The 24538-nt window shown below is 45.8% G+C and overlaps 1 protein-coding gene and 1 long non-coding RNA gene across 2 annotated transcripts in view; one reads left to right on the top strand and one right to left on the bottom strand.

Annotated features, from left to right (window-relative positions):
* znf516 (zinc finger protein 516) overlaps nt 1-18042 on the top strand; it is a 41143-nt gene extending 23101 nt beyond the window's left edge. Inside the window, 4 exon segments of the mRNA XM_077009841.1 lie at nt 1-1225; nt 5110-6276; nt 8378-8482; nt 15863-18042. The exon segment at nt 1-1225 is cut by the window's left edge and continues 36 nt beyond it. Coding sequence (XP_076865956.1) covers nt 1-1225; nt 5110-6276; nt 8378-8482; nt 15863-16059 — 2694 coding nt within the window. The 3' untranslated portion in view covers nt 16060-18042.
* Nucleotides 18043-20262: 2220 nt separating this feature from the next.
* LOC143517388 (uncharacterized) lies at nt 20263-21667 on the bottom strand. Its single transcript, XR_013131936.1, has 3 exons — nt 21424-21667; nt 21237-21334; nt 20263-20897 (listed from the first exon to the last, which is right to left on the bottom strand). It is a non-coding gene; the product is annotated as an uncharacterized LOC143517388 (long non-coding RNA).
* Nucleotides 21668-24538: the final 2871 nt, after the last annotated feature.

Consider the following 24538-nt stretch of genomic DNA (forward strand, 5'->3'; position numbering starts at 1 on the left):
CGCAGCCAGGCCGAGCTGGAGCTGCACATGCAGGAGCTCCACGACGCCGGCGCCGAGGGGCAGGCGCCGGCCCGGCCCGACGGGGTGGCGGCGGGCGGGGAGGACACGACGGCGGAGGAGGGCGCCGGTGCGGACGAGGCGGAGGATGAGGAGGAGGAGGGCGAGCCGGGGAAAGGGGAGTTTTCGTGCGAGCGCTGCGACCAGGTGTTTGCGCGAGCGTGGTCCCTGCGAGCTCACGAGAAGAAGCACCAGGGCGCCGCCCACCACGGCTGCCGCACCTGCGGCCGGCGCTTCCGCGAGCCCTGGTTCCTGCGCAGCCACATGAAGAGCCACGGCGGCCGGGTGCGGCCCAGGGGCGACCCCGAGCAGCAGGCCACCGTCAACGAGGTGCCGCAGGACGAGGGCGTCATGGCGCACGCCGCCTGCCTGTACGAGCTGTGCGGCAAGTGCGGAAACTTCTTCCACAGCCGCAAGAGCCTGCGGCTGCACGAGCGGGTCCACAAGGGTGCCGAGCAGGGGGCGGGGCATGGGGCGGGGCAGGGGGCGGGCGACGCCCATGCCCACTCCCCCCAGCTCACCAAGAGGCGATTCCTGGAACAGCTGAACCTAAAGGCAGCGGGGGACGCGGAGAAGGTGTCGGCGGGGAACCTCGGCAAGCGGATCCCTGAACTTGATCCAGTGAGCAGCTACCAGGCCTGGCAGCTGGCCACCAGGGGCAGGGTGGTGGAGGTCTCCGAGAAGGCCCTGGGCTGGGAGGAGAGGCTGGCCGACGCCGACGTGGCCTACGACAGGGAGAAGGGGGAGTACGTGCTGCTCAGGCAGGAGAAGCGTAAGAAGCAGCTCGACACTTCGCCCGGAAACCCCAGCAAGAAGAAGCGAGGTGCGGCGACCCCGGCCGGCCCCGACCCCCAACGGGCCAGCGGGCAAGTGCCGCCCGGGGACGGGAACGTCCCGGAGACCTGCGGCGACTCGGAATACCGCCCCTCTCCCCGCCACGGCCGGAAGAGCTCCCAGAGCAAGACCTCGGAGTGCTTGGAGTGCGGCAAGGGCTTCCGAACGCAGCAACAGATGGTCATACACATGCTCATAAGACATGGAGGCATGAGCAGCAGCGTCAACGGGGTCTCGCTGCAAGATCTCTTCGCTAAAAAACAGGCTGGTCTTCCAAAACCTGGCGAATCAGCAACACACCTCAACAACCAAAGTCAGAAAATTCATTGTGAAGGTAAGGAATCTTCAGCATGAATATCTCCAGGCTGTAAACATCCTGGCATTTTTACTAATTAGATTCTACAACAGTTAGCAATAACAATAACAAGTACAAAAGGCCCTGACACCATACAGTTTCATGTTTGATTCAGAGATATTAATTGCTTGGTGTAAAGAGGCTGCTTTTTCTACATTCTGGATCTGTTTACCTACATATATATTTTCTTTCTGAATGATAATTGTATTGGAAGCAGTCTGAGGCAGGGATGATTGGTCGAGTTGTGGAAAAGGCAGAAGTGAAACGTTTTCGTTCTACACTCGAGAGATAACCAGAAGTGGAAACAACAGACAGGATGTCAGCTCTACTACATTCGTGCCCTAGATGACCAGAAATGGCACTGAAGTGAAGGATTAACGGTGGCTAATGTGAGGGAGGATTAGCTGTTAGCAGTGCCCCGATATCTACAGGCTCTTTACAAGCGCGCCACAATTCCCTAGAGGCAGTAGCGATGCCCTCTGCTTGATTTTATCAGCTAAAACTAAGCAACAATCCTGCTATGGTCTGAGTGAAAGAACTTTAGTGTTAAAAGGATGTTGTAATGTTGTAGCGTGTGTCGTCCCCCCCCCCCCCCCCCCAAAAAAAATGTTGTTAGTTATTGAAGGTGAAGAACTTTAACTGTCACACCGACACTATACATTGTTATTGTCAAAGGTTTTACATGCGCAAGCGTTTGGAAACTGTATTCCTTGACGCTGTAATCCACGTTTCTGAATGATGGAGCAGGGCGACATCTTGTGGCGAAACTCCGAAATGCAGCCTGGTCTGCAGGGGGGGGGGGGTATGAGGGGGTCTCGCGCTCTTTGTACATCTGAAATCTGAAGCGCCGCAGTAGCGCGTGCCACTCTCCTTATATCTGACGATCAGTGGAGCCGTTTCCGCTCGTCTCCCCGCCGCGAAAAGTCTCTGGTTCGGCCCTGCTTTAGGACAGGCGCTGCTCAAGTGTGTGTCTTGTTAAAGTGTGTGTGTGTCTTGTTAAACGAGAGCGGTGAGGTCAGCAGAATAGCAGCTTCACCCCTGGATCAATACACACACTCAACTCCACACTTAAGTGTCATGCAGTACTAGTGCGCGCATGAGAGTCCTTTCGTAGAAAGTCTACGTCTTTTCCCTGTTAACCTTGTTTTGGCGTGACAGGGTCCTTCCCTCAGCACGGTCTGCTTCTCACTTCAGTTCACGCACCAGTAGCAAACCCAAACAGCTGCGGATGGTTCCGCCTGTGCCTGGCGGGCCCTGCGCCACTCTCGCCGCTGGTTGGCCCGTTCGCAGTTATTGTAGCGCATTAGCCGCTGGTGATTTGTCTGATTTTCTGCTCGTTTTACTGTAGGCTCGCGGGCCCTCTTTGCATGATGCTATTTCAGGACTTCCTGTCTCAGGAAGACAACCCCTGAAGATTTTTGTGTCCTTTTTTCCCCCGCGCTTCCCTTTTTTATGCAAACCTTTTGTGAAAACACACACGGAGCCCTCAAGGGCAGAACCGTGCGAAACCGAATTTCTTTGAGTTCAACCATGGAAAACCCGTGCAAAACGATCTTTCCCATCACTAGCGGAGCTTGAATTCTGCGCCTATAAATTGTCCGTACAGGCATGAGCTATAGGTTCTGTGTTCTGAATCTAAAGATTGCTTTTTACGGCGTTTTGGTGTGTGGGACACAGTAATTTTCTCCAATGAGCCTGCCACCGGTCCTACACATCACAAATAAAGGAGGTATTTGTTTCCATTGTGAAACTGCAACTCCCGGGCTAGTCGGTCATGTGTGACCTAGTTAATTATGTATGACCCATCACCGTGCGCATGCGTACTAAAACAGCTTCCATTTTCAGATTATATAGCTGTAGTATTGTGTATAACGTGCCTGCTGGGTAATACACCGTTTTAAGTGGAGTACATGTCAAGATGAAGTGGATTATAACACGGTGACCGTTTTCATCTTCATCTCTTCATTTCATCTCTTCATCACGTCACTGAACTGGAGCCCTGGTGGATTTATAGTCCAAGGAACTGTGATTCACTAAAGATAATGACCTAGGGTAACCCCAGTCATCAAGCAACTAGTGGTAGAAATATCAAAATAAATATAATAAGAGAGATTTTTTATAATTAATCACAATTAAGGTCACTCACAATTAATCACATACTGTATTTTTTCAAAAGAACATAGAAGAACAACAGTTTCTATTTATATTTACTTAAAGTTAAATAAATCTATGCATCTAGCATATTATTGGTCTTTTTGTTTATTTGTTTGTTTGTTTGTTTTGATTATTCGGTGCGAAATACAGAACCTTTAGTTAAATATGAACCACAGCTGTTGCTAGGTTGCAGAATTCAGTATCCATAGTGATTATAGTTGAGCATGGACGGGAAAAGGAGATCCCTCAAGGTCTGACATGGACGGGAAGAGGGATGAGGAGATCCTTCAGGGTCTGACGTGGACAGGAAGAGAAGATCCTTCAAGGTCTGGCATGGACAGGAAGAGTAGATCCCTCAGGGTCTGACATGGAAAGAATGAAAATCTGAAGCAGCTATTTCACTTTTTTCATATGAAAACATTTTACTGTTGCCACACGAGACAAAAACATGGAGCAGAAATGTTTTCTGGCTTGTTTATGCATTAGATCTTCCAGCTCCTTCACACCCATCTCTGTTTGTACCCATCAGAACAAGATGTTGTGGACGGAGGGCTGAGTCAGTGAGGGTGGGCGGTGCAGGAGAAGATATGGGAAAGGCTGGGTGATTAAACCTGTGAGAAGTTCATATGAGAGGCCCACCACTCAGCTGCAAAGCTGTACAGCGGCCAGTCTGGGCCTGCTAAATACAAACCAGATGGTATCAGGAGAGAGAGTAGGAGAGAGAGAGAGATAGAGAGAGAGAGAGAGAGAGAAGGCTACTGCTGCTTCATGGACAAACTGAATGTAAACAAACATCTCCCTGACAGATGAGTGTGAGTGTTGGAGGGGGGGGGGGGGGGGTGTCCAGGCTGTGGGTCCCGACTGGGTTGCCAGGCGTTGCTCAGCTACTCCCCCTGATGCCTTCCGTATGTTCACATGATCCTTCAGCCGAATGTGTGGGAGGATGCAGCCCTACCTCACACACATGGCACCATTCTGGGGGCCGAGATGCTTGAACGCAGCGCCACAGAATCTCTGGCTTTATAGTTATTATTATAAACATGATTTGTGTTTCCTGAAAATACACTGCGTTATGCAAATCCATTAGTGTGACAGATTATGCAAGTAATTACTCTTTTGATGTGAAATGAGACCTACGATCTTATAATAAATTTTCCTCTCTTATGTTACCAAACATGACCTTTGAAAATCACAAAGAAATGGTATAAAGTGAGAGTGAAGGAACATAGCCTGTTTCATGTACTGAAAACAAATACTTACCTCAATAGACCATATCAGTAAATAATCAGGCAAATAGTCTTAAAATCAGGCATAGCCTATCTTGTTAGTGCAAGCCCAGAAGCTACTCTTTATACAGGTGATTGCTGCCATCTAGTGGCCAAATATAGTATTTACCTTCTGACCAAATAAATGCAGTTTGTTGACTCTTCCTAGGCATTATTTAATGAGCAGATTTCCACAATAATTAAACGATAATAATTAACACAACTGTTGGAAGTGAATCCTGAGGACACGTGACATATTTGCTTCTTTTTGCTTTTACATTTTCTGAATTTGGTACATTCTCTTATCCACAATGAAATATACTTTTAGTAGTATGTCAGTATTTGTGATCTATGGCAGCCCCATGACACTGGTGTTACTTACACCTTGTCCTCCCTGCTGTTGAGAACATTCTCTTTTAATATTTTAAATTTTTGTGTCTGCAGATAAAAAGCCATACACCTGTGACCACTGTGACTTCAGCGCCTCTGAGCAGTTTGCCATGGCAGCACACTCTCATATTCATCACGCTGCCATTAGGGGGCAGGACCAGAGGCCCGAGGCCTTAGCCAGCACACCCGGCCATAGCCACGCCCCTTCCTCCAGCCACGTGGGCTTTCCCCGCTTGAGGAACGCCCTGCTCCAGCAGAGCCACCGGCCGAGTCTCTCCCCCACCCGGGTGGAGAGCAAAGGGCGCGGAGAGGTCGGCGTTGACGCCAGCCTGCTCAACCTGTCCGCGGAGGCCAGCGACCCGAAGGACGGAGCTCCTGCCTCCAGCCAGAACGGGCTGGTGAGACACCAGTGCCCGTACTGTGCTCATGCCACGCTCTACCCGGAGGTGCTGTGGATACACCAGAGGGTGGCACACCGGGTGGACAGCGCCGCCCTGGCCCCCAAGTGGGCGTCCAGGAACGGCATCGGGGGGCCCAAGTCGGCTCTGGACTTCAAGAGGCGCACGGGACCCCCGCCGTTCCTGGAGGGCAAGGACTGCCCCTCGCTGCCACAGGCCCGTGCCTTCCGCACCAGCCCCCCTGAGCCCGGCACCACTGGACCTCAGAGGGCCAAGGAGGTCCCGCCGGGCAAAGGTCCGCGTGACGGCCCGTCACCGAGGCCCAACAAACACAAGGCCAGCAGGTCCCGGGTGGACGAGGTCCGGGTGCCCAGAAACGAAGCAGAGGCCCACCGGAGCGGCGCCGGGGGAAGTAGCGCGGCGGGACCGTCCGTGGGTCCCCAGACGAGCGGCGGCCCAAAGACAGGCGGCAGGGTGGCGGAGAACAGTCTCCTCCCCCAAGAGGGACTTCACGCTCCATGCTTCACGCTCTCCAACAAGCACAGCCCCTCGGGCCAGAGGAGCCCCACGCACCAAGTCCCACAGAACCCTGGCCGAGCCCAATCCCTGACCCAGGACGCGCAGGCCTCGGCTGGGTACGACCCCTGGAGCAGGCTGGGCGTAGGCGGACCGTCCTCCCACTCCCAACCCAAGAGACGGCAGGCGGCGGATGGTGCAGAAACGTTTACGGATATATTCAGCTTCTTGAAGAACTGCAACCCTAACGATCTGGCCAGTCTTTACCACCACTGGGGCTTCGGTAACGTCATGATGGAGCAAGCAGGTAAGAGGCCTATCACTGTGTGGGTTCTGTAATGGCATCATAGGGGTTTAATTCTGCAAAATAAAAGTCCTGTTAGCTACTTAACCTCTAGAGCTTATATGACCATGAACCTGATGTACCTGAACCTGAAGTGTATATAAAAGATAATAAATGCATCGCTTAGAGGCCACAATCAAAGATACATTTAATGTACAGGTATTGTTTGTGTAGCCCATGCAGGTCTGAAAAACAGGTGGCACTGTGAATTTTTGACCTGTTCTTTTGCATTAAGAATCCAGTTTTCAGCTGAATCCAACTGAAATGAGCTGGTGCTTCATTACAACTCCGCCTGGCCACGTAGCTCATGATGACAACGTCCTTCAGTCTGCCGACTTTAAACAACCAAGTGATTTAACATGAAAGAATATCAAAAGATTGAATGTCGGGGGTTTGATGGTGTTTTAAAAGTGATTATTTGAGCATTTGTACACTGATTACTGGCTGCTTCAGTTTTGTGGCTAATAATTATAGGACATCTTGTAGATGAAAACTACAATTACAAATGAATGTTTTTCAGTTTTTCCAAATATTAGGGAAAAACACTTTTAATAATAAGAATATTTAAAAAAATTAAGTTACAATTAAAAAAATAATGCAGGGGAATTCTCAACAACAATACACATACACACACACACACACACACACACACACACACACACACACACACACACACACACACACACACACACACACACACATTCTACAGCTATGCACACACATACAAACACACACACATGCATGAAAGGTTAATGGAACTATTGAGTAATGTCTTCATCTCCATGCAAACTCTTAAAGTGTTCAAACCACTTAAGGCAGCTATGGCTGAAAGGTGTTCGTGGCTTTAAACAACAAGCTTCCAGGACCGTGGCAGGCAATCTCCACGGGCCCCCAGCACATCCCTGCTGCAGATATGCACACTAACACGGAGAAGGAGACAGAGAGAGAAAGAGCAAGATGAGTCAAATTAAGCCACCAGCTGCTTTGAATTACTGAATCTCTGGGTTTTTTTGGCCAACCAACCCCCCACACACCCCCACCGGGTCAAAGACGATTTGCCAGGTTGTTGTTGGCTACCGTCGCTGCCTCTGTAGTGCTGGACTGTGGGGAGATGGAGGAAGTCTCTGTCAGCTGTCCCGCTCGATATCATCCGGTTCCACTTCAGCCCTTTACGTCACATGCAATCCAGTGACCTTTCCTGCGCCGGGCTTTCCTATTGTGTGTACCACGCTCTGCGCCGCCCGTTAGCGCGGGACGTGCATGCTAATAGCGCCGGGACTCGTGGTTTCCGAAGGGCAGAGCCCGGCCTCCTCTCTGCCACCAACACTCTCGGTCATGGCACGTCGCCACGGCAGCACAGGGCCGCGGGGGGTCGGAGCAGGTATGATTGTAGGCGCGTGTGAAGGACAGGAGGTTGTTGGGGGGGGGGTTAGCGTTTCGGCTCGCGCGACGGCGCTCTCTGTTGCCCTGAGGGGAAGCGGAAGAGGCTCCTCACTTCTGTTCCCGTTAGCTCGGCGGGCCCTTATCCTGCCACACGGGTGTCCTAGCCAATCGCCCGAGCGGCCGACGCTTGACAGAGCCAGAGCGACAGGCGGGAAAAGAGCATCCAGCTGCTCGACTAGAGGAGGAGGAGAGCGAAGGAGGGGAGAGAGGGAGCGAGAGAGCAGGAGGCAGGGCAGGGAGAGGGAAGAGTACCGCACACCTGACATGTGACATAGTAGCGTAGATGAGGGCACATCACAGGGCGAGGCTTTTAATTCGCGGTAATTTATGCGGCCGTGTGGAGCTGTGTACACGTCAGCCTGTCAGAACTGCTCGCATGATACAGCCAGACAGCCCCTCATCCAGGCCCTGAAGGTAGCTCACATAATGACACATTAGACATACTAATGATGTTTGCTTCTGTCTCCCTCGCTCTCTCTCTCTCTCCTTCTCCCTCTCTTTCTCTTTCTCCTTTCTCTTTCTGGTGTGTTTTTTTTTTTTTTTTACACGTGTGTTCCCTCTCCAACTTAGTTTCTCTTTTTGTGTTGTTTTGTCTCTGTGTGTGTGTGTGTTTGTTTTGTAGGGATGGTGAGGTCAGGTCAACAACAGGGAGAGCATGTGTGTCCAGTGTGTGGGAAGAGCTTCAGCCAGCCCAGTCATTACCGCACACACATGAGATCTCACACAGGTAAAAGAGCACACGCAAACACACACATCACACATGTGAGACTAACAACTACAAACACCGTAAACACGGCGGATGTACACACAGCCATACGACTCACAGCCATAAGACTAACAAAGTTATTTATGGCTAAATTGTGAAGTTCAAGCCACTAAATTCAAAGCACTCGTGTGTGTGAGTGTGAGTGTGTGTGTGTGTGTGTGTGTGTGTGTGTGTGTGTGTGTGTGTGTGTACGTATGCATTTGTGAACGATCCCTCTGTCCTTGGATGAGACAGTCTGTTCCTCTTTTTTTTTCTCCTCCACAAACATATTTGTGTGTGACCTGTGAAAAAATTGTATACATTATTAATCAGATGTCACTTATGGAGATGTATTTGCGCATGCTAATGAGCTCGGCAGTCACTAGTCTAACACGATGTCCGTCAAATGCTCACTGAGCGTATGTCACAGTACGTCCCAGGCAAACCGCAAAGACCATTCTTTACTGGACACTCATATTTTCAAACCAGCTTGCCTTAAAATACACACGGACGTACACACAACGCAAATGTAAAATACTTACATGCCATCTGTTGTGTTACCAGCTTTTTCTGTCTAAAATCAGTTGAAACCACACAGAAAAGTCATTGTTGTTCTCTGACTCTACTTCACTCACAGAGAAGTATTCATTTGCATAAACATACAATTGTCTAAACCATTACAAGAATAATCAACAAGCGTGTGCTGCAATCGCATATCTTTGGAATGTGCTAAAGTAGCTTTAATTAAAAATAACGAGGTCGAGTTCAATCAGCAACTCTCTAAATGAGGGAGCTTTTCCCCACCACGTTAGACAGGAAGCTCTTTTGCCAGACAGGCAGCACGAGTTCCTTAGAAGTACGTGAGAAGGTCGCTCATGCTAACCAGCCTGCTACCCGGTGACAGAGGCCAAATGCTACATTATACAGGAGAGGCTTCTCTCCACACATGCAGTTCTAATCAACGTCGTCAGTGATTGCTTGCTTCAGCGTGAGCGTCCAAATGAAATGGGGCAGCGGCCCCAGGCCTCCATTAGCATACGCGCTAACTCTGTATGTCAGCCTAAATTGGTAGTTTCAGCTCACTGTCTGCTGCCACTGCGCTAACTGGTGATGCTAATCTGAGGCTAATGCTGGATGAGCAACTGAGCCTTGCGCTCCGTCTCACTGCTCTGAAAGGGGCGAGATGTGCTATTTCTTTTTGTAAACGATAAGCATATTCCTAAATTCCTGTCATAAACTAGTTAAAAATGTAAAGGTTACCAACTGGAATTTGCCAGAGTTAAGCTACTTCTTTCACATTCACTCAGGCATAACGGCCAACTCTTGAGCAATTGTGCAGTTATAGACATAACCTTGTTTCTGTGAATGAAAGGCTGCCAAACAGTTAGAGCTGAAATATTAAAATGAGCATGTGCATATTTTTCTGAGGTAGATCACATCCAAACCAATCATCATGTGTGTCACATCATATTATAAATACATAGTGCAGCACACATTTGTTTACATTATTAATCCCACATGTTACATGTGGAGTGATGGCAGTCTAGCAGATTTTTTTCATTCAAAGAAACAGGGTTACATCAATAATCCCACATTCTGTTTCATCTGTGGAAGGCGGCCAGACAGCTAGCCCGAAGAAGTGAGGTACCATATACCAAAACGTCACACAGGATAACTCTAAATAAGAATGCACTATGTGGTCAGTTACAACTTTCAGGGACTTCTATTGAATATAGTAAGTTATCTTAGCTGCTCAGAACTGAATATGGTGCTTAAGGTATGTCAGCAAGTACAGATCCCTCGAGCAGGGCCCACGAGGTTGCTGCGCTCCCGGGGCGAAAGAACAAGAAACCTGCATGATTCCACACTTCTCTCGTGACCTTGACCACCTACTGGAACAATGTTGCCCATGTATACTCTTAATATGACAAGCAGCTGGTCTATCAAATGAAAAATATTAATACAGACTACATAATGCTGTAGAGTCTGCATTGGGCAAAGAAAACCGAGTGTTTGATCCTCCTCTGAAACAAAAGGATGGGCAACAAAATTAGTCCAGTTCAGTCAGCTGACGAAAATTACAAGCAGAGAGAGTTTGTTTGGCATAACGATTGGGTTTGTGCACAGACAACTTCTAGGGCGTTAGGTTTAAAATGGTACCAGTCAGCATGCACAGATAAAGAATGAGGCTCCTAAACATGTTTGGCTGAAGCTATAGTAAGCAAGAAGGCAGCTTTCAGTGATAGCTATTTGTGGTCCATCCATATTGTAGGAACGAAGGGAGCTGTGCTCAAAGTACCTAGAATTATATCAAGCTGCCGTGTATTCATATATGGACCATTTCTTTGCTATAGTCTCTGAGCTCCTTTTAAGACTTGGGAAGCCTGGGGATGCATTCTACAGTGTCCCAAACTACTTTCACATGGAGGCAGAGTACCTCAAGGATAGATGGTATTTTACCATAATCATAAAACAGGGCAGATTTCTAAGTAGTTAGTCTTGAAGATGCACTGTGCCTGAAATAGGGTTGCAAGATTGAGTCTCCTGCCTTAAAAAAGCAGGTCTGTCTTCACTGACGTGTGACACAGATCTCGTACCAAGACGTTCTGTACCTCGAGGACCCTAGGAAAGATATGACCAGTGAACTAAGTCCCGGTGGAACATCTGGGAGCAGATCTTCTTTGAAGCTGCTGCGTCAAGGTCGTAAAGTGTATTGAGCAACCAAGTGGTGCAAGCGAAAAGTGTTTGACTATTCATCGGGAGATCATGAGTTTGATCTCAGATGCTGCTGCAGCCATCTGGGGCTGGGAATCTGAGAGAGCAAAATTGGCTGTGATCTTAGGGATGGAGGGGTGGCATTGTCCCTTTCACCCCATACATCACAGCGACACCGGCCAATAATGGATGTCTGTGAGCTCGAGCATCAGAAGGATGTGCACTGACCTCTGAGTGTGTTGTACCACCCTGTGATGTTATGTGAGCTGCAACTTGAAAATGTGTGGTGATTGGAGGAAGCTGTTGTGTAACAGGAGAGAAATACCTGACTATGGATATAGTGTGTGGAAAAAGTTTACTGAAGCAGCATCTTAATATGTCACATGACACTTCTTTTGTTCTGTAAATTGCACCACAGTTGAATAATAATAATAATAATAAAAATAATGGTAATAATTAAGGTTTATATAGCACTTTTGTAGAACTCAAACGTGCTTATAATTAGATATGTACAGTGGCATCAGAATACACAACAGACATAATTATACCAAGGTAAGGGCATTGAAAAAGACGCGGACAGAGCACAGTGGAAAGTCAGAGATAGTTTAAGCTTGAGGAAGGCTGAGGATGTTTTAAGACTGGGTTTAAATGTGGAGAGATAAGTAGACTTGCAGGCATACAAGGAGAGAGTTCCAGAGACATGGAGCACATCTAGAAAATGCTTCACCCAGGCTGTGAAGATTGGATGAAGCTCAGATAGAATGTGGGCAAGGAAATTGTTAGTTGATTCTTCTGCAACTTATGAGGCCTATATTCTGTCTGTGATCTACAGGGATGCTTTATTTATTGCGGTCTGTTTCTTTGATCAAGAATATATTGTCCTGTTGTCCAAATACCTCAAAATTTGGAGGCCATGGCTATGAAGGAACACATACTCAAAGACGTACTGAAAAGTTTCTGTCAGGAATGCAAAGATCTGAAATTTCCAATGGTTCATATGAATAGGTATATGGAAGTCAAGTTTGAACCTTTGGCATCCATGTTTGTAAACTAGGCTCCTCTTCGCACATATTGAAGTTCAGGCTTGATGGAGAACATCTTAAATCATCTTAAATCTTAATTCGAACTTGGTGGAGTTAGCAATTCAGCAGTCTCATAGGGTCGTAGTCCCCATCCTTTTTTAGAACTAGAATGTAACTCAAATAGATTCGAGTTTGGGGTTTGTGTTTGAGCTCTTCAAGCTGCCCTACCTCTCTGACTGCTCGCTGTCTTAGGAGCAAGGTTATTTCCTGCTATAGTGTCTGTTACTTCCCTATGTCTGACATATGAAAAACTAGAACAGCCTTGAACGTCTTGAACGTGGGCGGATGGCTTTTCAAATGTAGCCGGCAACCAAAACTCACTGTGGACAGGATCTGCAGAACGGCAGAACACTTCTTCCATGTCTGGATGTGACTTTGAGAGAAGCCTTGTGAGTAGGTCTTAAGACAGACAGAAAAATGGGGCTTGCCTTTGTGACTGGAGCTTCCCAGTGTGTTTGGCTACATTTAGAGCATGGCCTTCCAGCTCCACCACAGACTGATGTGCAGGACTGAAAGTCTGTCATCAGTGTTTCCGGTGTGCTCGGTACATGATGTCTGTACAAAATAAACATAGCAGTGGTGTTTCTGAGGCTTGCCACTAATACAATGGCCTTCTAATGCACAAAAGACCTTCTTAAGCCATGGAAGTTGTTCAGCACAGTTTGCTGGGACATGAATGTTCTTTGCCAACAAGGAACCACGGCCACGGTGTAACTACCCAATGAGCTTCTTTTGATGTGAGTGCATCAAATTTTTCACCTGCAGAAATAACGCTTGGTGTACCGTATGCAGGAGTCCTGAGCTAACGCCTAAACCGGCCCCCAAGAAGTGAGGGGGGGGGGGGGAGATGTCAAATTATCAATTCCACTCAGGTTGCTAAAAGTCATCCTTGTCCTCATGGACATTACAGGGGTCTAGATGAGCTTGCCTGCTCCTCTGACAATGACTTTTGTTTAACAGGTGGCATACTTCCAGAGCGCTTGACAACTTGTTTCATCATCCTTCACCTTCACCAGAGAAGCCATAGTGACATCATAACACTCTTGCTTTCTTTCCTTGCCACACTTCATGTCTGAAGAGGAGGACTTGGCAGATTTTGAGGCTTTATTGTCGGTATAATCAACAAGGGCCACCTGGGTGGCTGGTGAAATGGCTGAAGCTTCTTAATCAGACAGATGCATTGTAGTGTACGTGTGAAGAAGGCAAGGCAACGTGGGTAAGAGTAGGGGACCGCTCTAGCTGCCAGACCATGGTCTCTTCCTACGCATGTGGCATGTAACACATCGGAGATACGTAGGTGCCCTCACCAGGCGTACCGGGACTGCGACTTCACCATCAAAAATCGTAGAAAGCTGTTAGTGATACTGCAGTACACCGTAGAGTAATGCAGCCTCTCGAACACCAGGAGGCTTAACCTGCAGCTGTAAAACACCAATTATTGCTGGTATTGTGTGTAATGGCACCACGCTATGGTAGCAGGCATTCCTCTAGATGCAGGAGCAGACATGGTACATAGGCTTAATTACAGTACAGCACAGTGTAGTGCAGCATACAGACTAAGACTGATGGAGAGAACAGCCAAACACATAATGATGATCTGCTGCTGATCATAAGTGACTGTCTCATTCTACAAACTGGGAGTGGGGAACCCTGACCCACAGCCTTGCTCCATGGAAGCTAACCAGTGTAGTTGAATGGCAGCTATTAGCTACATACACGGGCAAGAAAAGTGCCCAAAAATTAAATAGCAAATGATGTGGGAAATGAATAGTAAATTTGGCTACCAGCTTTGTGACGAAAGTGGGAGACACCACAGACCCACGTCGCACGAGCGATTTTTAAAAGGACAATTGATTATTGTTAATATAGGCTGCTTCAGATTCTCCACATATGTTTGGGTTAATATTGAAGCCCTTCGGGCTAGCCATCTGGCAGCCTCTCCTGAATGAAACATCTGGAACCCTGAGACCAATTATTTGTTTACTCACATAAGTAAAACTTTAATTGGCCTCTATATTTCCTATGTTCCAAAATAATTTGTGGAATAGTGGCTGGAGACATTTGATTCATGTATATTTGCACTTGCAATCCTTATGTAATAGTTTCAGGAAAAGGAATTTTAACTTTTAAAATTTTTATTTATTTATTTTAGTACTTTATTTGTATTCTTAACTGGCCCCCTTATTCCTGCAGTGTTATTAGAGTCAAATGGGCTCAAAGGAACTGATGTCCAACCTCTGCAGAAGCCCCCCAGCAAGTATGTTGCATTTTTCGTTTGGGGTGTGTGGTGTGTGTGAGGGTGGGCGGGTGTGTTTGTGTTTTCATCTGAATAGGTCTCATTCATTTGTATTGTGTTACCCCTCTCTTACTATCGCCACTGGTGCCATGTGCCACTGAAGTCACTCAAGCCATTACCCACGATCACCATGACCATCACTGGCACAGAACTTTCTAAAAATAAACAGGTTCCATTGTACGTGCCAGGCGTTCTCTGAAAACCGGAAGGACAAATGGATTGCATCTGCCTTAACAATCAGAGATGTGCCCCGTTGCAGAGAGGGTGCCTTCCTTAATGAATTACCCCCTTTGCATGTGTTGCATACAACGAATGGTGAAATCAGGGAGAGAGGAAAGGTCAAATTAAATATGTATCCTAGCCTCTGTGCGATGTACTGACAATAACCTTTAATGTAATTAAGTGGGTTGTGTTTTGGATGGGATCTCACTTTATTTTCCCCTGGGGAGCTGGGGCAACTGCCCCGGGAGGAGTGCTCACTCTGGCTCAGACCTTATCATCCTGCTACCGAGACTCAGATAGTCTCTTGATTAATAGTGTCTGTCTCGTTTTTTCATGAGACGTGATTTATGATAATGCCCCCTTTTTCAGCCTCTCGGAATGACAATTATTTCCTAGTGGATAATTCATTCATTTTTCAAAAATAATAATATGGAGCAATTGAATGGCAGACTCATTTGTTCTGCGCTGGTGTGGGGGGATATTTTTATGCAATTGCGCAAGGACAACGCCGTACATCAGTCTAATTAAACAGAGAAAGTGGGACCCGGACAATTAGACCTGTGCCGAGCCTTCGGAAGAGACGGGCGGTGGGGAGAGCGAGGTGCGTGTGTGCTTGTCAAGTTCGCCTCTCTTCTGCAAACTTCATGTGCCCAGACTTTCGACATCCGCCGTCGGTATGACGTTTTATGGCTCAGGGGAAGGCAGGCAGTGATACTCGTGTCTGTGGGTTTGTGTGTTTCTACGAGCAGCTGACAGAAACAGAAAACAAAAGGCTGACGTCCCCTCAGGGGGAACAGTCAACCGTCTCCATATGGCATGTCATCAGCCCATCAATCATGCTTACGGCCCCTCCCCTTCACGCTCCCAACCTGCCTGTGTTTTCTCTCTTAAAAAAAGGGGGGGGGGGGGGGGAAAGGTATCACTTTGACAACCTGCTCACCAGCCACCGTCTCTCTTCTCTTGCCGCGCCTCGTCCCACTGCTGACCTCAGCCTGCCCTTGTGTGTGTGTGTCTGTCTATGTGTGTGTGTGTGTGTGTATGTTCCAGGTGAGAGACCGTTCCGGTGTCAGTACTGTCCCTACAGCGCCTCCCAGAAAGGCAACCTGAAGACCCATGTCCAGACAGTGCACCGGCTCACCTTTGACAACGCCCAGTACCCTGACAAGAGTCTCCGGCATGCCTCATCAGATGACCCCTCACTACCTTCCAGCCCCGGAACATCACACACAGCCCCCACCTCCTGAAGGGGAGCATCAAGACCAGGACACTTCTGTTCCGTGGATTTAGAAGAGTGTGTCTACAGACAGCTCAGCCATGTCCTCGAGTGGAAGGCATTTAAAGAATTAACCGAGGAGAGCGGGTTTGTCTAAGAACGTATAACATTTAACTGTACATAACATAGGTTTGTTCAATAGCTCTTAGTTTGTTTCTGTGTATTGGTTTTGTTTGGAAGCTGATGTCAGATTTTCACCTGAGGAGTACCAACCCAGCCACTTTTACAGATAAAACAGCAATGACATGTTTACAACATGCCCCCTTTTCTCTTAACCTGAAGCCATTTCATACTTGAGATTAAAAAGACTCCGAAATATAAGAGCAAACAGCTCATAGAAAGTGCTGTCATTAAGAAATGTCCTAAACCCAGGGACAAGGGCATCAGTGGATCCTGTACTTGAAATGCTGCTTGCAAATGACCAGGATGACAAGTTATAAATTGAACTGGTAGCCTTAGATGTGTGTGTGTGTGTGGGTGTGTGTGTGTGTTCCATGTTCTACTCCTCAGGACTTCAGTTAGATACAGTTCCAAAGTCCACATTATTTTTCCATTAGCCTAATTGGAATACTTGTAAGGAACAGGCAAAGATTTTGGTTGAGCATAGACTTTATTATTCAAATCTGTCAACATTGTGTGTGATTGCAGGAACTACACAATGTATACAGGACATAAAGTACATAAAAAGTACAAGAATTGTAGGTGAGGGTTTCATAGTCCATTGACGGCACTGCCCTGTTTTTTCAGAATGGTCAGTTTTCGAGAAACTGATCAAAACTAGTTTTGAACTTTATGGAATTGGTCTAAAACGTTGAAATGAAAGCTATCGGGAAGGCAGATATGTCAAATGATCATATGAACAAAGTCAGCAGAATGCTGTCAGCTCTGCCTTTGACTTAGCATAGATGTTTAACTTTTTTTTTCTTCATTAAAATTAGGTCGTTTCCAATTACTGAATCCCAAAAGAGGTTAAAGGCATCAACATCAACAGGAATCTCCTCTATTTAAGCTGATGGCAAATTAAAGCCGTGGTGGAATCTTTCTCAATATTGCTGGAGGATATTGAATATAAATGTACAGAAGTGGGACGTCTCCATCAATAATCACATTTAAGTTATTGCATTACAGACGCTCGCTCCATTGCTCCGACCAGGTCTGTAGTTGGAGAGGTAGTGTTTTATAATGACTCTAAAAAGCTTTAGAATGCCATATTTTTAGAGGTTAAAGAAATTCATGGCCATATATTTCTATGAAGGTTGAATAATATAATTAGGCATTTGCATATTTAGTTATACACGGTTGTGTAAGTTGAAATACATTCTTATATTTACGGTAGTCAGTACTGAACATTTATCTTAATATTAAAATCTCCTGATTTCAGTGAATATGCTGAGTACTAGAGTTAGAAATAGTTATCGGTCCCACAGTATATAAGTGGTCCTTAAGTTAATGCTTTGTGTATCCCCATGTGAATCTTGGATACACTGCACGGATTGGTGCTTAACATGAACTCCCCCCTGCACATCCTTTTCACACATGCCCAAAGGTATAATGACAATGTCTAGGCACTGTCTATTGTAGAGGGGGACACAATAAATCACAAAGACATCCATAAATTGAGCTACAAAAATATATTTCCCTATTGGTTGGCTAAACTAAGACTTAGGAGTTCTAGACTGCAGGAATCTAAAGAATGAAATAGCACCAGTTGAAAGACTTAATAAAAATGTATTTACAATTTTTTTTCCTCTCTTACGTAACATTAATTTTGTGTTTTTGACTAGCTGTAGGTGAATGTATGGACATTTTGTGGTATGAGGGTTTTCTTCCTGGATTTATTAGAACTCAGTGAAGTACACAAATGTGTCAGTTATCATCCTTGGATCACTTCTGTTTCAAATACACTGTTCACTGTTTAAGTTTTAAATCTCCCAAAATAAAGTTTACCTCTGATATTTCATCTGCATGTTTTTTTTTTTTTACTATACTATAATTTGTACTAAGAACCTAGAAATCTACTCCACTTAGTATTTTAAGCACTTAAAACTAAGCACCACCAGTGCATGTTTGCTACAAAACCTTGCAAGAATGATCAAGCCGTAAAGGTGCAACTGCTCATTATGATATTATTACCTGGATTCCTCCATCAAGTTGTATTAGCAGTCAAGGCCTTCGCAGTTAGACTGCACTGCATATTGATCTGCTCTACTTGTGCATGCATAGCTTCTGTTGTGCACTGTGACAGATTAGGATTACACTGCTGCTCCCGGTGCACTAGACCCTAGTTCTTGTCAAGGGGCCCTTTTAAGGGGCCACTACGTCGACCAGAACAGAGATTTGGAACTAAATGGTTTAACTTGAACAGCTGAAGGGGAATGTTAAATACACAGGGTAGTGCTGCTTAGCTAGGTAAACAAAAGCAACATAAACTTTACTTGGAGTAATTTAATATAAATTAAATTTCATTTAAATGTTGACAAATGTAAATCATAGTCTGATTTTACTGAAAATGGTTATTTAAACCATTTCCATCAAACCAGCAATTACGTTCAGCTCCTCCCAAGTGATTTGATTCACACATCCAAGCCTTCTTGCTTTTAATTGGTTGAGACCTGAAGGGTGGCTCCACCCATCAACCCATTTGGAGGGAGTTTGATCCACTGCACCAGGCCCTAGCTCTCACCCAAGTACATCAGAGTTCAAAGGTCAAGGCAGTTCTACAGAACTGGCAGCAGCAGGCGAGGACATCGCCGCTGAAGGAGAGAGCAGAGGGTTGGCGGGGAACCGCCATCGCCATGCCGACAAAAAGGCCAAAGGAATTTACAGCGCTTCAAGTGTTCCCGACACCCCGACGGCTAGCGTGGCTGAAATATGTAAATATGCCACTAATCAAACGATCTGGAATTGCAAATGCCACGGAGAGGTCGTGACCCGGAGCCTTGCTAATGGAGGGTTTAGGGCGTCAGCGGAGCAGGCTGGAGTGACGGGTACCGCGGGGTTGGGAGCGGAGTGCGGACCCCTGGCGGACGACCTCTGCCTGCAGGCCTCTCAGCACGCTGACAGTAATGAATGGAGAGAGCTGTTTATGCATATCAACGATTATTTACCCCCAAACAGCTGAGAGCGCGGACGCAGTCATCAGGGAGGCTCTCACTTCACCTCACCTCACAGGCCTGCTGTCAAACACGAGGCCGGCAGCCACGAGAATGCCGCCCTGTGTGCGGAGCCCCTCGGTTTGGAACCCCACGCACAGACTGTAGTGGATTCAGACACTAAAAACATATTTTTATGTGCAACTGTAATCAACAAAGTGGTTCCAAAAATTGACAAGACGTTTTGAAGAAAATGTCATTTACCCTGTTCCACACCGTAAATGTTAGAAGTTCTGTTAAAATGTATACGTTTTTGTCATATTTAGATTGTTTTTTTTTTACATGAGAGCACAATCAAGTGTGACTTGTCAAAACATGACCAGATACAGTATTACAGTATCATACAACCTTAAAGTCAAATTTTGATCTTAGCAATCAACATGTTAGGTATTTTTTGTAGGCATCTAGCAGTTTTTAAATGTTCAGTGTCTGGGTTTTATAGTTCGCCATAACTTGTGACTCATATCGGCACAGGAGAGAATTAGGAGGATCTAAAGTATGCTAATCAGAAGCTATTCACTTGGCCCCTGCTCTTAAAAGTGCAAATGGTTCCCAGGACGTCCAGTGACATTTAACATCGCCTACACTAATTTGTGCTTAATAGGCAAAAAGTGATTAGCATTAACATTAATGACATTTCATACATTACCCTCCACATTAATTTTTTTTTCCCTGATACTTAACTAAAGCGTGTGTCAGACTGGATCCCACAGCTTAGAACTAATGCCACGCTTTGGCAGAAATCCTTCCGTCGTAGTGTATTCTGGACAACGGCCAGAGAAGAAAAAGCAAGCAACAATAAGAAACCAGAACATCTGAAGAAGTTTGAAAAGTAAATCCACATGGTATCAGTCTTGACATTCTAAGGAACAGCCAGTGCTCTTCCGGTGAACACGAGAGGGGATTTTACCAAGGACGGCAATTTCAAGCAGGCCTTCGAATGCAGGCACAACATCCTTGTGTTCTTCATTATTATCAATGCGCACACACGTTCTCTTCTGAATTACTGCACTGACAGAGAATACAGCAGGAATACGTTTTACTTGAGCCCCAACATATGGCATCTTGGCATACAATTCTATTAAGGCGAATAGAGTGTAATTCTTCAATCATCAACAAGATCCAATAATTTCCAGTTGATCAGCCTGTCAGCATAAACTCTGAAGCATAATCATGTCATAAATGGCCACCACTAGGTCATTTGATATTTGGTTTTAGGTCAGTAGAGAGCTTTGTCCGAAGGAGACCACCTGCAGCTCTCGCCGTGCCCTACAAGTGATGTTCTCAAAGTCAGAGCAGTCCAAGGACAATTCAATCACCTTGCCTTCAATAGCAACAACTGTTCGGGCTTCCTGCGCACTCATGGGAAATGGTCAGGCCCAATGATGATGGACAACCCAATCTTCCAACCAGACACCTTTAAGAGGGACATGACTCTGGCCAACCACCTCTGGCCCATCCAGACCTAAAGGTGCTAAATGTATATTGGCAATGTGTCTGTGCCAATGCTATTAGCCTGAAGGTTTAGACTCCAGTGTAATTTTCTTGGGGGACTTCTTTATTGGCATGGTCTTCGTTATTGGCACCTGGGATGGAGAAAGTATCCCACGCGAAGTGGAGTGGAATTTCTGATCAGGCCTTTTAGCTTGCATTAAATCTGTAATGGACAAACGAAGAAAGGAAGAATAAAGAAAGTCTCCCTAAACACACAACAAAGTTAAGAGTTACATACACGTTTACGCATATTTTATGCTAATCACTTGAGAGGCCCAGAGCTGTTGGATAAGGATAACTAGACAGACACACCAAGCAGCAGCTAACCCTGACAATGAGATTTAGATTCTCTTATCACCAGTCTCAGTCGATTTTTTTTTGTCCAGGCACAGCTAGCTACAAATTCACATTCACAAGAATGGGCTACATTAAATTATGCAGCGACATCCGTTCTATGGAGCAAAACGCGCACACAAACACGGTTTTAAACTCTTAACTTTACCTGTTAGGACCATTATCTCACTGAACGTTAAAGTTATTTTCTCTCCTCACTTCTCACCAGGAACAGACTTTGTCAGTCGCAAGATAAATACCCACGCTCTGTGAAATAGAGGCAAGTAATTTGAGATTTTGTAATACACTTGACAATCATGCTAGAATCTTTCACCCCAGAAATGCTAATTACTCACAGCGGGAAAGTTATGGAGAAGGGCGGTGGAGTTTAATATATTCCAGTGTTGCCGTAAAGACGACAAAGCGCTGAATACGATCGGCTCTCCTCTCCTGAAAGCACGGATACCTTAAGCCAGCTGCTGAAGGATTATTCTTAATGGGAGAGGTTTTAACGAGCCAAGAGTGACTTTACGGAGGTGAACTGCACACAGGAATGCGGTCCTTGTGAGCGCCGTAATGACTGTCATTGTGCTGGATTTTTTACACGCTTGTCTTCTGTGGATTAAAAAGTCCACTGGTGACTTATGTAAAATAGTGCGGCTTAAATTTATTAAACAAACATGGCCCTCTTAAACATCTCATAGGTGTTAGCTGAAATAGGTCCACTGGAATTTAAATAACTCGTCATTGCAGTAGGTGTCAGAAACGACACTGTTTTAAAACTTTTTTTTTTTTTTTGCAAATGTCTAGCCTATTGACGCAAGAACATGTCTAATCAAGACTGAATAATCTGTCTAAGTGTCTAAATAACCCTAATTCAAATAAATAGTAGCCCATGCATTTACACGTTGTTACATATTTACAATTACTGAAGGTTCTAGTAAAAATAAATAAAGGTGCATTTTAATTGGCACCGTCAAAAATATTGGCTTTGTATTAGAAGAGATTAAATCACAAACGCATCTCATCATTGATAGGTTTGGTGTTGCTTGACCAACCAGGAGATGGCGCACCATAGCAAGCAGAAACAATGAGAAGCACGTCGCTCATAAGGCAGGTTGAGGCAAGGCAGCCTCTAGAAACTTCCAGTCAGGTCAGTCCCTAGCAAGGCCTTGCTCTTTAACTGCAGCTAAACGGAAAGAAGAAGCATTAAGTAGCTTTAAACTGTATTTTAAATGTGCTTTATATTCCCAGATACCATTTGTACCTGTGATGTTTTCCCAAGTGGCTGCTGAGGTCAGTGTTTACAGTGGTGCGTGAACCGTGTTCAATTCATCCTGTGGCCTGGCCTCTCAGGCGTAATCCCGTCCCCCCCCCCCCCCCCCCCCCCGTAGGTCTTCCATGAGCTTTGGCTCCTCCCCGCCCCCCTCTTTCCCCTTATTCCTCCCCGTTTCTCCCAGAGCACTCCTAGCTGCCGTACCGCGTCCGCCGTCATGGCCTGGCAGGCTGACAGCCTCAGTCAGACGCGCGTTTAACAGACACGGATCATAGGTGCTCAGGCAGGCAGGAGCAGGCGAGAGAGCCATCTCTTGTTTGCTACAGGGCTCGGGAAGTAGAGAGCGTTACGGGGGCATATGTTCCTTGGCAGCGAGCATTCTGCTCTCCCTCTCCTGCTCTCTCATTCTCTCTCCTCTCATCCTCTCTCCTCTATCGTTCTCTGTGACTCAGCCGGGTACAGGAGATGGGCAGCAGGCTGATTAGAATGACAGGCGTCTTGTTCTGTGAAAGGCTGGCTGAGGGACCAGGGCCTCTCTCTCTCTCTCTCTCTCTCTCTCTCTCTCTCTCTCTCTCTCTCACACACACACACACACACCCGGAGTGAATGAAAGAGGGAGAACGACAGGGGAAGAGGGAAATAAAGGAGAAGAGGGGGGACAGGGCCTCACTTGCCGTTGCTACAAAGCTGAATGGTAGAATCTTTACATGCCCGTGTCAGGCAGACATGACATGACAGCAGACACACACATATACACCCCCCCCCCCCCCCCCCCAAACGTACACACAAACACACACACATGCAGACACACATACATACACAATCTTTCCTCTTTCTCTCACATTTCAATTTGATAAAAGCACTCAAAATAATAAAAGCCGTATAAATGTGCTAAGTTTCATTTACACAACAGCAATATATGAAACACATTTTGTACCTTAGTGGTTCTTGCTTTTATGATATCTGCAAACACAGAGAACAAGCTACTAAATAATATGAAAATTGCAAAATGAAATATTTAAATAAACATATTCTGATGTACGGATTTTAATATGTGCAAGCAACGTGATGAAAACATTGGCAAAAAAAAAAAAAATCGATGTCTTACTTTTGAGTTTTGAACCAAAGGTCTGGCCTTGTGTTTTTGTTTTCTTTTTTCCCACAGTATTTCTGAAAATATATATGTATTCATTTATCAGAAAAAACATCTGATTTCTAACACTTAAGCAGTTGCAGTAAGCTTAAAGCTATTGCAATGGACAACTGACACGTAGATTGATTAGCTTTAAACACTTGGCAAGAATTTATTAGGGCCTTTTTAATGCATGTATTCATGAATTGGCTGGCATTTTTAGAACAATTTACAAATAACTAAATGATATTGAGCGTTATGGGCTAGCACTTTGCAGACTACACTATTTATTAACATAAAATAGAAGTAGTTCTTATTGCATGTACGCTTTACTATTGAATGTACTAAGACTATTTAAGGCTTCAAAATTAAACATACGCATCGGTTACTATAAAGAATTGGAATCATTATCACTCAATTGAATGAAGTTTTGAACACATGAACGCACATTATATACTACCTACTGATGCTAAAGTCTTCCATTCATGTGCTAAACAAAGAAGTGTCGTATCCATCACACTGCTGAAGAGGAACAGAATTGTATTCTGACTTTGGGTAAGTAGAAATGAGGGGTTTTACACGCTGAGCTATCTCTTTAAACTGGGCGTGTTAGAGATATTTTAGAAAACAATCTACCTTTTAATACTCCGCATTAATCATTAGCAAATGCCACTTAACACAAGGTCAATTATACTCTTAACGGCTCTCATAACCATTTTGAGGCTGAGATTCCTCCTATGTGGGATTTGCACATCGTAATCTGTACTACAGCGCGTTTTAAGCAGCTGATTGATGGACAGGAAATAGAATCTGCCTATCATATTAAAACATAATAAGAGCACGCACGAGGGGGTCAGGCTGAGGGGAGTGCGCTGCCTCCTGACTTTACTAGGAAAGAGTCTGCACTTAAATGGGGCTTTAATGTTTTACATAGGGCGGCCGTGGTTATATTTCAGGTAGAGACTTCCACAAAGCTGGATATTCTGGCCATTTTCATTATCCTACTTCCGAATGGGAACTAATTTTCAGATAAAGGCTGAGGGCGAGACTGGAGACAGCTATT

This window comes from Brachyhypopomus gauderio, chromosome 6, assembly GCF_052324685.1.
Source record: "Brachyhypopomus gauderio isolate BG-103 chromosome 6, BGAUD_0.2, whole genome shotgun sequence".
Classification (NCBI taxonomy): Eukaryota; Metazoa; Chordata; class Actinopteri; order Gymnotiformes; family Hypopomidae; genus Brachyhypopomus; species Brachyhypopomus gauderio.